Below are 15,715 nucleotides of genomic sequence, written 5' to 3'. Positions count from 1 at the left end.
GAGTGCCTACACTTCACAGGAAGTTGATTCCCTCTCAGACTGCAGCGATGGAGGCTTATGGTAGTGGTGATAAGACACAATAAGAAGCAAGTACACCTCTTCACACCCACTTAAAGTGCTCGATCAGCAGAAACCAAGCATGTGAGCTGTTAGGAAGGAGAGAAAATTAAAGCAGGCTTCACTGTCAGAGTCACGACTCACAAATGTGAAAATTCGAACTGATTTTCGAAGCCGTAATTTTTAGTGGTTCTTGCTAATGCAGACGTGAATGATATGTCAATGTTTAGCAGCTTTTTAAAGAGAGGTGTGCTATTTTTTGAAAAACAGAATATAATATACATTTTTATTGAGACTCGGAGATGGGATCCTTTTATTGGGCCACATAGCAGCCATCCAAGCAACTGCATAGCATGAAATCCACTCTGAACACCTTAGCAACCGCATATCAATGCCCTGGCAACCACCCATAACATATTATGCACACATTTCATAATGCAACATTTCTGTGGCAATAGTGGTTCTAGCAGTGGTATTATTGCACTTGAATTAAAAATGAGCAACAGAATCCATGAAGTGTTTCCAGAAACATTTCCAAATGAAATCACTGAATTTGGTTTGACAGTTTTGCTTTGATCAACTTGTCCAAGCATTCATTCTTTCTGTTGTGCCAGAGTTTATCATTTTCAGTGTGTTCTCCATGAAGCACTCTACCTCCACAATTGCTTGCATTCAGTTACATGACAGACTGAGCATGTATTCATAAAATGAAGTAAATGTGCATGAATGCATAATCCTGGAAACATACAAGCTGTGACATGTTTGTTAAATCAGAATGTGTGTTAGCTCCAAACAACCATTGAATTTGTAGCATTTCACAGACAATAAGACAAACAACCTTTGTAGTTTTAAAGTATTTCAGCTCTTGTGCATTATGATATGTTAAGCAGTTTACCACATTCAAAACTCCCATCAGTCAGACAAGCTGAGAGACTCTCCTAAAGGCACAATATTATTTACAGTTAACACTTTTTATACAGTAAATTGTAAAGGTTTCTGTCTTCTATGTTTTGTTTTTATTTATGCAACACACCGGCCCTAGTTCTAGACTGTCTAAAATGGGGAGGCCACTGATAAATGGATGGGCACAATGTAGTGTGTGTGTGTGTGTGTGTGTGTGTGTGCGTGTGCGTGTGCGTGTGTGTGTGTGTGTGTGTGTGTGTGTGTGTGCGTGCGTGTGTGTGTGCGTGCGTGTGTGTGTGTGTGCGTGCGTGTGTGTGTGTGTGTGTGTGTGTGTGTGTGTGTGAGGGGAGGGAACACAACTATGTGTGTGTGTGTGTGTGTGTGTGTGTGTGTGTGTGTGTGAGGGGAGGGAACACAAGCTATGAAACTGGGTCTATTAAAGTAGTTCAATAAATGTATATACTTCTATAACAACAGTTATAGAAAGCAAAGCATAGAGTTTAAAGTAAAATTATGTTCTGAAATACAAACATGAACAGTTTTTTTTTCTTTTAATTCCAATTATTACATGAATTAAATAACATGAATCAGCTATATATAAACAGAATCTCAACTTCTCATTGAAAATCATCTGCTATATATACACTATTAACATCCCTTCACATTCTAATGTAGTTCGTTAGTTAGTTAGATAGTACATACTATATACCATGATAATACCATCATATTTTCAAAGGTACCCTAGACTAGCATGTAAATGCCATGGTACATGACTATGGTAAGCCATAAAGTGAAGCACTATGATATTCTGAAATCTGAATTGTTCAAATTTGCTTTGCCCACTAAACTGTCATTAAGCTTTTCTGTTGTGATCAAAGTGATATTAATCCTAAATTTTACAAAATCTGTAATTGCTAATTAAATTTAAATGTAGTCCTGGGGGGTTTCACTTTCAGCTCATTTGACACCCACAATATATGTAGTATGTAAACATGTAAAACTCTATCATTGGATGAAGTGAATATATAATATAATATAATATAATATAATATAATATAATATAATATAATATAATATAATATAATATAATATAATTTTTTTTTGACCTGTTGACTATACAATATCCTGCTTATTTCACTGATGCTTATAGTCTCACATAATAACATAATAATGTATTGTACGGTATAGTATGTGAGAAGAAAGTGTGACATGGCATGCAAGACATGAAACTAGCACAGCTAGCAATCAGTCATGAGGGAGTGAGCTACTCATTAGCGGTCAAATCTTTAACTGCAGAATGCCTCATGTAACCAACAAGAATCAAATATTCCACAGAGCTGTATAAAGTCATTATCAGCTGGTAAACTTCCCTTACTTAACCCGTTTCCAGAAACAAAAGCAGTCACAAAATTTTGAATGAATTTGTAACATGTGACTTTTAAATCAAGGGTTTCTACTGTAAATAAAATGGCCAGATGTTGTCATACTCTGGTGGCCAGTAAGATGCACAAATCACAGCTGTGTGTCATCAGAGCTGATAATCACATCTGGATAACCCATCAAGTTCATATCTTAACTAGCAGCATCTAAATGTGGATTCAGCCTTAAGGCAGCCAAGTGGGTGATGCCTGTCTAGCTTCCCACTGAGACTGAGAATGAGTAATGTGACGTGACAAATCTAGAAAGCTTGCCATCAGACGTGTGCCACTTGGACACTGTAGTATTATATTTATTTGTTATTTTACATTATAGATGTGGTAGATGTGTAGTTGAGCTTATAGGCTAGGTTCAGACATGAGACTCACTCCTGTGAGTTCAGTGTGTCCGCATGTTGGCTTTATTATCCGGAGCAAAGCCAACCACATGAGACGATCACTATTTTCTGTTTTTCTGTATTTCTGTATTTTTCCCATGGTGAAAATACAGCAGGCATTTTAAAGGTATAGATCACCTAAAATGGAAATCCTGTCATCATGTACTCACCCTCATGCCATTTTAAGGTTTGACTTTCTACTTTGGAGCACTAAAGATTATGTTATCAGAATGTTCAAGCAGATTTTTGCAGTGAAAGTGAATAGGGATGGACATGAGCTCCAAAAATGTCAGAAAAGCACCTGTTACATTTGATACAAGTAATGCATACCACTCATGAGCTATATTTCAAATCAGAAGTACAAATGTTATTAGATTAGTTAGATTAGTTGCAGTGAGGAAGATTTTCTATGAAACAATAACTTCCTCATCAGAAGGCTTGTACACAAATCATGAACTACTGTTATAGTACTTTTATAGTGCTTATTTGTCATTTTGGGGGTTTGACATTGCCTGTCCCCTTTGCTTCCACTGCGTGTGAATAAACTGCAGGAATATTCTGCCTAAAATATATTTGTGTGAGCCACTGAAGACAGAAAAACTTATAAACAGATGACAGATTTTTCCTTTATGGGTGAACAATTCATTTAGAGCCCGGGGAGCCCCAGAGGACCAAAGGAGAGTACTAGGCGGTCTGTAAAAATTTTCTACATGTAAAAAATTAATAATAATAATTGTTTTGATGAAATAATAATAATAACAGTTTTGATGAAAATATATAGAGGATAGATAACCAAACATGAGTCTGCGTCATTTGATGTGACTTTTAAAGAATAGCCCTTGTGCACTGTTATGCAATAGTTTACAGTTTTTGGGGAAACATAACTTTGCGGAAGCAAATTCAATAAAATTGCAGAGGTTAACCTGTCCTCATTCAGTAAATGAGGCAGTTAAGAGGCAATGGAATGAGTTTATTTACAATATATGATGCCTTACACCTTTGATTTCCATTTAATGAACATTTTGCTTCCCATACGAGTGTTTCATTAGTTGTTAGATGACAGGGATTTCTGTCAGTTAACCTTATCCTGCACAGTGACATATAGTAACAAGACTTGTGTATCACTGTGAACCTCCCTGTGTTGTAAATAAAGTGTGAATTGGGGCACAGTTGCCAGGATAAAGACGTTCAAAGTCACCACACCACGTCATTCCTCTCTTGTGAGCGACATTGCTCAACTTGACACTAGCTGTGTTGCATTGCTGGCACTCATGTCTCCTTAAATCACTAGCTTGAACTGGAATGAGTGACTTCCGATCGCTTTGCCTCTGCAAATCGCTTTTGGTATAAATGCACCATTATTCTGTCTGTTGGCATTATCTTTTTATATTCTCTGCACATTTCATACTACATATTCAGCCATATTATTATGCAGTCTTCATTGTCCTGTGGGGCTACACAACACACCATCAGGGTCATCTGTTACACCATCTTGTGCAGCTTCATGTGTGATTTTATGTTGAGTTATATTTCTGGAGCCTCAGGACAGATGCGTTTGAACCAGGAGCAAGGTTTTGTTCCCTAAGGCTTTGTCCTCTGCAACCCTTTCCATTTCATTTTCCGGCAGAGATGTAGGTGGGCTTATTGTGCCATAATGTTTATGTCTAGTAATTACTCTATTACTTGAAATACATAATGTGTAGGCAAAATTTAATAGTGCGTTCTGTTTTTACCCACTTCCAATGCGACAATGTTCGCAAAATGTGATATTACATAAAATATTTATCTGTAGTTTTAGTTTCAGGAAAATGTTAACAATGTCTTTGCATGTTCTGTGCAGTGTTACTCCCCAAAATGTGATGAGATGGTGACCATATATTATGCAGCATTTTATGTGCTGACTGCTGACAATGAGTCCCAATGCACAGTCCCATAACAGTCATAATTCACGCATCACGGATGGAGATTCACAAGTCTCGACAATGACGTGCAATAAAGTTTAATGCAGAGAAATAGTAATCAAATTAACAACAGAAACATCTGGCTATCGATGACTATTATCGATCTTTCTTCAATAGCCTATAACACATTACACTTCAGGATGTATTCTAATTGAAGAAACTTACAATAAAATACAAATCATGTTAACCTGCGTTTTAAAGAAATGTATCATCGTTTTTGGCTAGCCATGGAGGTCTAATATACATATATATATAATATGAATCATTTTTTTTTCTTTTTCTTTTTTTATAAATAACCTCAACTTCAGTTCCAAAGACTGAGGTAACTTTCATTGTATGTAAGTAGCCATTGCTTCTTCTCTGAACATAATCTGCTTCGGGTTTGTTTACTTGAGGAATTTAGCATATGCATGCATGCCCTTTTACTGTAACATGGTTCAAGTGGATCTGCATTCAAAAAGTTTTTCGAAAATCTCACACAAAATGATTGTGTGTTACACAACCTTAACCATCCTGCTGCAAACATTTGCATATGTGATTTCCTGAATCTGATCACTCTGCGCTCCCATGAAAGTGTTGTGGAGTGTGACAAAATAAGATTGTAGGGTCTCAATGAAATCCAATCATAAATATACACAGGAGACATATTTGAAACGCATGTTCATATCAGGGGGAAACAGTAATGCATCTCGGCGGACCACTTGTGATCAGATCAACACAATCGCATGTTAATATCAGCTAGAAACAAGGTCTCAGGTGTTGCACGCTGCCCGGTTTCATCACATCAATGACAATGAAGTTGTATGTTTTAGACAAGTGGGAACTTTAATGTGGAGAGAAGGGGTTGATAGTCGACCAGGAACAGCAAAGCTGATCATAGCAGCAAAAAATATCAATTCTATTTAATTCTCAAATCAATTGTTAAAATCACTTCTCACTTGAGTAGTAACTGAAATGGACAAGTCATGAGTTGGAGAAAACAGTGTTTAAAGTGTGCCAAGATTGGGTCGGACATTTCCTTTCCTTCAGTGGGCGTCTCTTCTCTCTGGAGATCAGCTGTACCATTCACAGGCACCAACCAATTACAGGCAACAGTAAGTGTGTGTGGATGATGAGGTGGAGGATGAAGAACTTCCTGCCAGGCTTTGTGCAAATCTGCTCAAGTCTGGCTAGGAGTTGTGGAGTGATAAGTGCACCTCCAGGAAGATTCATATTGCCTGTTGTCTGGTGGATACTGCTCCACTAGATACATTATAAATCATTTACAGAGTCATTTTGGAATGCAATATCCGCTACTAAACTCTGGCTTTTCTCCATGTTATTATTCCAAGCCCTCCGAGAGATGGAGGTCTGAGGGTCTTAAGCTTTAAAAATTTAAAATTGATCAGTAGCTGAGCAGGGAAGAGTTTCTCTGTACTAAGGATGACCCTCCTCATCATTAGCATTTACAGTGTTAGCACAGGTGCACATGAGGCACTTACAAATACCAGCTTTTCATAGATGAGGACAGGGGACCTGTGCCTGAAAATATTTTATGTAACACATTTCTGTCAAATTTGGACAGAGCTGTAATTTTGGCTTGATGGAAAACCCTCCTACAGTGTGTTTTATTTACTGATTGAGTGGCTCTTAACTGGTTTTGCTTGAGGGCCTATATTTTATATTTGATGAACAAACATGGTACCAAAATAAGTTATTGTACAAAAGAATCTTTATAGTTTACATGTTTGGTTGGCACAAACAAGGTTTTCTGTTGCTGGAAGTGAAATCACATTTAATGTAGTCTGTGTTGTATTTCTCTATACCTTGCATTGATTTGTTTGTAGAATCTGAAGATGAGGGATTGTCACAGTCAGGCTGCATCCAAAAGCTGACTTGTTATCAGACAAAGACTATAGCTACAGGGAGCGGCTGTGCATGGAGGTTCCTCACAAAAATGCTTTTGGACAGACTTCTGAGGCAACATGTTTTAATGATCTAAAACAAAACAGAGAGAGTTTTGATGATCAGTAAATTAATATATAATTACTACATTGCTAATTTCTGCCTAGCAAAGAAATCTAAATTTGAGGAGTGTTCAAAAATTGGACAGAAACAGAAAGTGTTTGCATCCGAACAGAAGAATACTGCCTCTTGCTAATTTTAAGTGACTGCTGAACCAAAATACTGCTGAGTTTAATTGGCACACATGCTTTGACATCATTGGTAAGCAGACTCTTACTATTTTGCTATCCTAGCTATACAGGATTAAATAGTTAGTTTCATTTTATTAGTAGCATTTAGCAATTTACGCTTTACAATTAACATTCTTATCAAATTGTCATGATCCGGAAGCTGAGAACCAGAGTTGCCAAGTACACATATTCAGAGGTGTCAAAGAAATTTCTTAAGTAGAAATTTTGTTATTTTTCAGCCGACTTTTTACTTCTACTCTTTACATTTTCACGCAAGTATCTGTACTTTCTACTCCTTACATTTAAAAAAATAGCTTCGTTACTGCTATTTCATTTCCGCTTGTTTTCATTCCAGCTTGTCATCATTCAAAAAAAAAAAAACTATCCAGATAAATCGCGCCATCCGGATGGATGAGAAGTATAAACAAATACCATTCCGACACCCTACTGGTTTGTACGCAATCCATTGCACCTGCACATGACACATGACACAAACCACAACACACTCCAGCAAGGACACAGACAGTTTTGGGTTCGTTAATCAAAAAATATATTTGTTAAAAGTAGGGTTGGGTATGGAACTGGTATCCGATCGCCTCAGAGTCAGTCCCCTTAAGTTTCATATGAAACCTGCGTCAGACCGGTCTCCTCCCCGTCTTTCATCGCGCTCTTCAATCCTCAGACCGCGAGTGGAGCAGCGCAAGTGCACTTAAACACAAACAGAGGACACAAGGTATGTGTTTAAGTAACGACTGGGGTGAAGGAGTGGCAGGAAGCAAGTGCGAGGTTAAGGTACGATAGATTGTTAGAATATCCGTATCTGTTCAGTTCTTTGTCATAAAACCAGTTTACAAAAGGTCACGAGGGAGCAGTCTGTTTCTCATCTAACTGTAAAGTTTTTGCTTGTCACCGCTCACCACTAAACAGCTGTTTCCTCCAGCGACAATCTAGCCCTTAACACATATGAACGAACACATACTTTAATTGCACTTATTTAAATATACTTAATTTAATCATACATACTTTATACATACACTACTGTGCAAAAGTCTTAGGCACGTTAGTATTTTCACTTAAAAGAATGGTGTTCAGCCAGTTATTTATATATTTTGCTGTAGTGTGTCAGTATAAAATATCAGTTTACATTTCCAAACATTCATTTAGCCGTTGACAGACTGCTGGTGCATTCAAAATCGCACTAGATTATTATTAAAATTAATGGCAAACTGATATTTCCTACTCACACACTACAGCAAAAGATATAATTAACTGGCTTAAAACTCTTTTTTGGGGTGAAAATACTAATGTGCCAAAGACTTTTGCACAGTATTGTATTTTAAAAACGACATTGTTGCTACTTTATAAAAAATGACCATACAGTAATTCACAGAACTGCTTAAAGACAGTGACAGACAGCTCTCATCTTAACTAAATATCAGAGTGATTAACAGAGATACAGTAGAAACATTATGTGTGGTTTTGTATTAAATAATGACCCAGATTGTGAAATACATTTATTAGCCTTAGAGTAAGGGAAGCACAACTTGGGAAATGAGAGCATCCAAGGTGAAAGCTATGGATTTATTTTAAATATTTTTAATGTTCTTTAATGTTATCCATAGTTTTTTTTGTGGTTTTTTTAGTAATACGTATTGGTTCAGGCACCGTTTAGGCGCCGGTACCGTTTTAAAAGTATCGAAAAGGCACTGGACCCTACTAAAAAGTTATTATTTCTCACTGGCTCATTTACCAAATGGGTGCTTTCTCTTCATCCTCCGCAAATGAAGCTACTGTAGGTAGTTCGGTAGCGAGACGTTTTAATAAATTATCGTTTGCGATTGACGACGCAAGTGACAATGTTGTGATAAGTAGGCTATACCAACTTTGTAACTCGTTACCCCCCCCCCCCCCCAACACAGACACACACTGGACATAGCAGACGTATGTACCGAATACAGGAAGCTATCAATCAAGAAGGTATCAGGATTATGAGTTATTTTTCATTTTTAGTTTTTGATTAATCACTTGGATTAATCATTCATTTTGATAGCACTATAATGTTTATTGTAAATAGACAATCATACAAGGGTTATTGTTACTAAGCCTGCACCAATGTTCTTGTCCATTGCCCTCGCAGATTCCTGCAGCAAAGCTTGGATGTCCATTTACATACATTACTTTATCACAGAATATCTTTTTTGGGCGGCACTTGTTTAGTTTAAAAATAGACATGTCAAGCTTTCTATAGATATCTCTCTCATGTCTCTTCGTTGAGTATTCACGGAGTTACAGTTCATTTTAATGATGTGTTTGTAAATGAAGATCAGCGCAGACAAAGGCTGCAGACAGCACACCTTGTTTGTTATCTTTATTTTATAAGTGCACAAAGTTTTGTTGTTATTATGTCTGTATCCAAAAAAAAGTAGACCCTTTACAGATTCGATTGATGTATTACTCTTATCTGTACGATTAAAACTGAAAGTGTAATTTAAGTTCTTTTCGGGGTTATCAGGAGAAAATGACTCAAAACACATATCCGCGTTAATCGACTCCAGAGGGTTAAAAGTTATTGATGACATGCATCTGAAGTTTGAGTTTTTCCACCATAACAATACTTATAGGCAACTAGTCATCATATCTCTAGTCCTTTAATGTATTTGCATTGTACTAAAGTGCGTTCATTTTCAATGGGCATATATGCAGCTGAAACAGGTAACCTAGTGCATCCCAAAATTTTCAACATTAACATTTTAATATAACATTATAGTCATTATGGCATATGGCTTTTAGAAAAATGTTTTTTCGAGGAGGTGGGGTAGTGCACATTAGGCCCCTGTGGCGCGGCCTATGCTTTTGTTCTTAATGGCATTTTTTTTCCTTACATTACTTTTACTGTTATACTTTAAGTAGTTTTTTAAACCAGTACTTTTACACTTTTACTTGAGTAAAAAGCTTGAGTTGATACTTCAACTTCTACAAAAGTCTTTTTAAACCCTAGTATCTATACTTCTACTTGAGTAATGAATTCCAATACTTTTGACACCACTGCACATATTTTTCACAGTTTTTGGCTGTTTTTATTTATTTTTATTTTTTTGTTAAAAGGGTTGCATTTGTTTGGGCTTATTTTAAAAACATGGTTTTGATGACAAGCAACTTCGTTTCTTTACCCGTATTGGTCGCTGTTTTTCCAATATATTGTTATGGATGCATTAAGAGCACTTTACATTTAAATTTAATTATTTAGCAGACGCTTTTATCCAAAACGACTTATAAATGAGGAGAACAATAGAAGCAATCAGACGAATAAGAGAGCAAGTGCTGTGACAAGTCTCATTTAGTCTAGCACAGTACACATAGCTATTTTTAAGAGAATAGAATAGAATAGAATAGAATAGAATAGAATAGAATAGGTAAGTGCTAGTATTAGTTTGTCAGGTGCTGGCGAAAAAGATGTGTCTTCAGGCGTTTTTCGAAATTGGCCGAAGACTCAGCTGTTCACATTGAGACAGGGAGGTCATTCCCCCAGCTGGGAACATTCCAGGAAAAGGTCTGTGATAGTGATTTTGTGCCTCTTTGGGATGGCACCACAAGGTATCGTTCACTTGCAGAACGCAAGCTTCTGGAGGGCACATAAGTTTGAACTAGCGAGTTTAGGTATATTGGTGCAGCGCCAGGCAAACAACTGTACCTTGTATTTTATTTTATGGGTGCCATTCTATACGCATACAGAAAAGCCAAAAGAATTATACATGGTCCCATTCAAAATGTTCCTGTTTTGTTTTTCTCCTGCAGGAGAGTGGATCTGAAGATAACACTGCACAGTGAATGAGGACTTCTCCAGAGGGGACCAGAGAGCGTGTATGTGTTTTTCTCCAATGACAGGAGTAATCTGGCTGAGTTTGAGAGTCTGAAGGCAGGAGACACTTGCTGGAAGAGTTTCTCGGCATACATCAGCATCGAGCAGCAGCGGCCATTTTCACAGACCATGTGGTTAGCGGTGTGCAAAAAACGTCTCGTTTTGCACCAGCAGGACTGCTGCAGTGGCAGGGCTCACAATGTGTCTCTGTGGATATGGATTTTTTGTTGGAGTGTGACGCTCATCAGGGGACAGAGCTACCACCCAACCGTGAATATGCAGTATGGGAAATTACGAGGTGCACGTGTTCCTCTGCCCAGCGAGATCTTGGGACCAGTGGACCAGTATCTTGGCGTGCCGTACGCTGCCCCACCTGTGGGGGAGAAACGCTTCCTTCCTCCTGAGCCACCCTTGTCTTGGTCGGGGATCAAAAACGCCACTCATTTCGCGCCGGTGTGCCCGCAAAACATTCACAACGCCGTTCCGGAGATCATGATGCCAATCTGGTTCACCTTTAACTTGGATATAGTTGCCACTTACATACAAGATCAAAACGAGGATTGTTTGTATCTAAACATCTATGTTCCAACGGAGGATGGTGAGTGTGTCGGGTATAACAAAGAAAAAATAGCATCTCGCTATTACATTCTGTCACTTCCTGTGTTTGAAGCATGAGTTGTTGTCCGGCGCATGCCGTGTCTGTGTTTACCATTTCCACTCCTCATCTTGACTTGATCTGCCATGAAGTCTTTCCATCAACTTCCCTTCCATGCCACTGTTACGGGTTCCTCTTTTGTGTTGTTCAAGAGAGCAAACCAAAAAGAAAGAAAGACAGAAAGAAAGCTAGAAGAAAGTAATCTTTTTTACTGTAAGAGCTCAGATTCTAATCTGACATGAAGTTTGGATGTAATGATCTTGGTGCACCTCCCTCTCCTCACTGTCTTGACTGTTCTTGGGATTAACGATCTGAGATTAGCTTGCTTGATGCCAGAATGAGCCTTTTGTAGAGTTGCAAAAATGTTCTGGAATACAAGAGGCCTGTGGCATCAGTCCTAACCATGTAAGACCCTTTACTGTCCCACTTTCTTCTGTTAATGTTCAAAGCCTGTCTTGAGGAATTTAAGATCTTTAAACAAATTCGGTGATCAAGTTGAACATTTGCATTCGCAAATATCACCCCAGCACAAAGAGTCTTTCTTACAACTCTTACAGATTTGAAAGCATAAAACGCTAACTCTGTTCCAAAACCTAGTGAGTCGCCTTCTAAAGACGCAAACATGCTAGAGTATGCTAGAAAACTTTGAAGGAAAGCAGAGACTTTTATTCTAGGAATGCGTAAAGTTCATTATGAGGGCATGGAAAGAGCTATATCAATTTAAAATAGAGTCAACTGGCACAAGACAATGTTATTTTTAAATAGATCGGTGATAGCTTTAGTAGGATAACCAAGTAATGTTTGTGTAACCGTCGCTGCCGGTTGCCAGAGGCTTGGTCAGCTCATTTTATTATTATTGTTTTGTACCCAAACAAAACAAAACGTTTAAAATATAATGTTTACAGCATCTCCCAAAAAGAAGGCAGGCATTAAAAATGGCTGACATTTCTAAAAATGGTTGACACATCCCCTGTTCCTTACTGAAATGCAGCCTCACAAGTGACTGATTTGGAACCTTAGCACACAGATAATGCATGGGATACTTGGCAATTGATTTCAATTGAGTTTAACATTTTCAAGTTGCTAAGCTAATTACACAGTACTCTATTAAGTAAAATAAGGCCTAGTAGACACAAATATTGGACTCCACCATTTTTCAGTGAGCTCAGTGCAGTACATTCTGGGATTGCCTTCACTGTTCAGGATAGATGCATTGCTGAATTTTAATTTAGGCATAATTAGATATCCAAGAAGCCAGCATAACGTTATTGCCTTTGCTGCATGCAGTAAAATGCTGTCCAGGTAGGGCACTATGTTTTGGAACAGACCTAATTGTCTGATCAAAAGCTACCTAACCTATTTGGATTTGAAATCTATCTTACAGTAAGTCATAAAACCAAAATAGACTTAAAGGTTGTAGAGCACACTTACAGCAATTCTCTGCATCTGTTCTGAAAGCACATTTGGTGTATTGTGCAAAATATCCATGCATTTCTCATGCAAAACATGGAGTGATGCAGCGGTGCATTGGGGTTGCGATGAGGAAGAGTTTATTTTGTGCTTTAAAGGGTCTTATATAGCAGTGCATGTGAAACTAGGCTTCCTGTGTTCCAGGGTGCAGCAAATCAATTCCACCTTTTTGGGAATATTTTCTTCCAAAAAGACAAAATACCCCAGCTAAAGTTCTGGTCAGGTACTCTTTGTTGTTCTTGTGGGGAGGGGGAGTGACGTTGTGCATGTTCTCCTCAAACGTTTCTTCCAGAGCCTTATGTTATTTTGTAGTCTTTTATTCATTTTACAGTCAAAAGAATATCCAAGGAATGTGCCAGAAAACCCAACAAGAAAATATGTAGAAAAGGAGGTATGTAAGCAAGCCAACATTGGAGCAATATACAGAGAAGAGAGCGACTGGTACGTCCTCTCATGTACCAATGGGATATCTCCATCAACTACAGAGTTTTGTGCACAGAGCAACACTGAAAATGCCTGCATATTTCTTTCAACATCGTTTATGTTAATATTTTTTATTTATGTATTTATTTTTGGTGAATATGTGCTATTTCAAATTGCTATACAGTGTGTATGTAGACAATGTCCAGTTATACTGGTTTATATAAGAGTCATTCTCATGAAACGGTAGCATTTGTGTTTGTATTTATTTATTTACTTACTTATTGATATATTTTGTCATTTAATTTGAAAAGATTAATATATATATATATATATATATATGTGTGTGTGTGTATGTGTGTGTGTGTGTCTGTGTTGCTATACTAGTGAGGACCAAAATGTGACAAAACACCTCATAAGTGAGGACCTTTTGGTAAAGTGAGGACAAAATTGTGGTCCTCACTTTATTTTGCTCAATTTAGACCCCAGGGGTGCTAGGCATTGTGCTATGCAAATTTATCAGATGTCCTCATTTCAATTTCAAATCATGACAAAACTGTGTTTTCTTCATTCTCCTGAGCTCCCCCTAAAGGATAATGGCGTGTGCTGCAGCCTATTTTCTATTGGTTGGAAGATTACAACTCTGGGTTTTTGATTGGATGGTTTGGTTATTTTTGTGATTGATTGATAGCTGGCCATGGCCAATGAAAAAATACATATCTTTAAAAAACTGTATTGATTTATGTATTTCTAATATAAATATATCACAATTACACAGTAGTCTTTCGTGAATAAACAGTACATATACGATGTTTGGATTTCAGCAACAACTGCCACACAAATAAATTTCAAATGCACTAGATTTTCAACTAGCTGCATACTAACAGCGATGTAGTATGTACAGTGAATAGTGTGGATTTTATGCTTTTTTGCGCCACATTACGTCACGTGGAGTATATATATCAGAGGAGCGCGCTCTCCGCTAAACGTGATTAGAAAGAAGATGACTGATCGATTTCGACGGAGACTGAAGCGGCTGCGTGAACATCACAGAGCCTGCGAGGAGAGACACGACCGAAACAGATTAAAGGACGAAGTAAGTATGTTTTAAATCATTAAATATGAACTGTCGATTTATTTGACACTTGCGTTCGTGTTATTTCATGGTTAAATTTAGTGTTCAAGTTTTTATATGTAGGCTATCGGTGGGTGGGGGAGGGGAGAGGTTTAGTCAGCTTAATTGATGAGTGCTTACAAAGAGCTCGTTCAAAAAAAGCTTTAACGTTACAGATAACAGGAAAATTATGCAAAAGTTCGTTTTGGATGTAACTTACAGCAGCTCTATAAGAAAATAATGTCATTGTCCAGCTTAGTTAAGTTCAGTGTTGATTAATTAATTTTGTAAAGTTATTTATTTAGTTAATTTATCTAAACAGCATTGATGTCGTCGTCCAGCTCAGTTCAGTTCTTATATGGTCAAATCAACAATATTATTAAGAATGACAACAATAACCGAAACTTTTCTTCTCTTCATTAAAACATAAACTTAGAGGCACTAATTACTTAAACAAGTGTAGCTAAGTTTGTTGGTAGTTGACCATTTGAGAAGTGGCACAACACATTCAATACCTCATTTTGTTAAGAATTCGAAAATATGTTTTGTATAGATTACTTTTAATAAATGATTTTAACGTCGAATGGGGGAGTTGACTTTGCTTTGCTCAGCCAAAATCTCTTGACGTGCGAGTGAACGAGCTCCCTCAGTTCCCCTCCCCCACTCTCGCTCTCGGTGGGGGAGGGGAACTGCTGCTGCTCAACTCAAAACTCAGTTACTCCAGAAGACTCAAGATACACGGCAAGTCTTTATCTTCGTTTGTATAATTATTTCATTATAGTAAGTAGTAATAAAGTCCTTACAAATAATTTGCAAACTATTCATAGTTGATATATTACAGCCTTTATATTATTCATATTCGAATAACCTGTATACAAATATTGATGTCTTCAACTTTTGCCACTGTAATTAATAAAATGTATTTTATGTTTAATTATCTCAGATATAAAGAGATTTACATAGATATTGCTTTTATGCTTTAGCCTAACATCCTATGTTAACCATATAAGTGATGTACTGCATTAAACCAGTAGTAAAGGAGTTGTTAATGGTGTTAGGAGTAAATATCTCTGTAACACTTTACAATAAGGGTGCACTAATCAACATTAATTCATGCTTAACTAATGCACAGATAATACTGAATTAGTGTATTACTAATGATTATCTAAGCTATCCATTAATGATTGTCTCATTAGCAACTAATGAAGAGTCTGTCTGGTTAATATATTAGTTCATATATGAATTGTTATTAATTAAATATGTAATTGTGGATTAATTCCATAATCACT

The 15,715-nt window shown here is 37.2% G+C and overlaps 1 protein-coding gene across 2 annotated transcripts in view; it reads left to right on the top strand.

The window, feature by feature from the left end:
• Positions 1-10,822: 10,822 nt before the first annotated feature.
• LOC132114045 (neuroligin-3-like) overlaps positions 10,823-15,715 on the top strand; it is a 206,469-nt gene continuing 201,576 nt past the window's right edge. The window contains exons 1-2 of one of the 2 annotated variants that reach the window (XM_059522171.1): positions 10,823-11,365; positions 13,224-13,283. In XM_059522171.1, coding sequence (XP_059378154.1) covers positions 10,897-11,365; positions 13,224-13,283 — 529 coding nt within the window. In that variant the 5' untranslated portion in view covers positions 10,823-10,896. The remainder of the gene's footprint in view (positions 11,366-13,223; positions 13,284-15,715) is intronic. The other variant, XM_059522172.1, reaches the window with a different exon arrangement.

The sequence above is a fragment of the Carassius carassius genome, chromosome 33 (genome assembly GCF_963082965.1).
Source record: "Carassius carassius chromosome 33, fCarCar2.1, whole genome shotgun sequence".
In the NCBI taxonomy this organism is placed as follows: domain Eukaryota; kingdom Metazoa; phylum Chordata; class Actinopteri; order Cypriniformes; family Cyprinidae; genus Carassius; species Carassius carassius.
The sequence above is the reverse complement of the archived record's forward strand: the minus strand, read 5'-3'. Positions and strand labels throughout refer to the sequence as shown.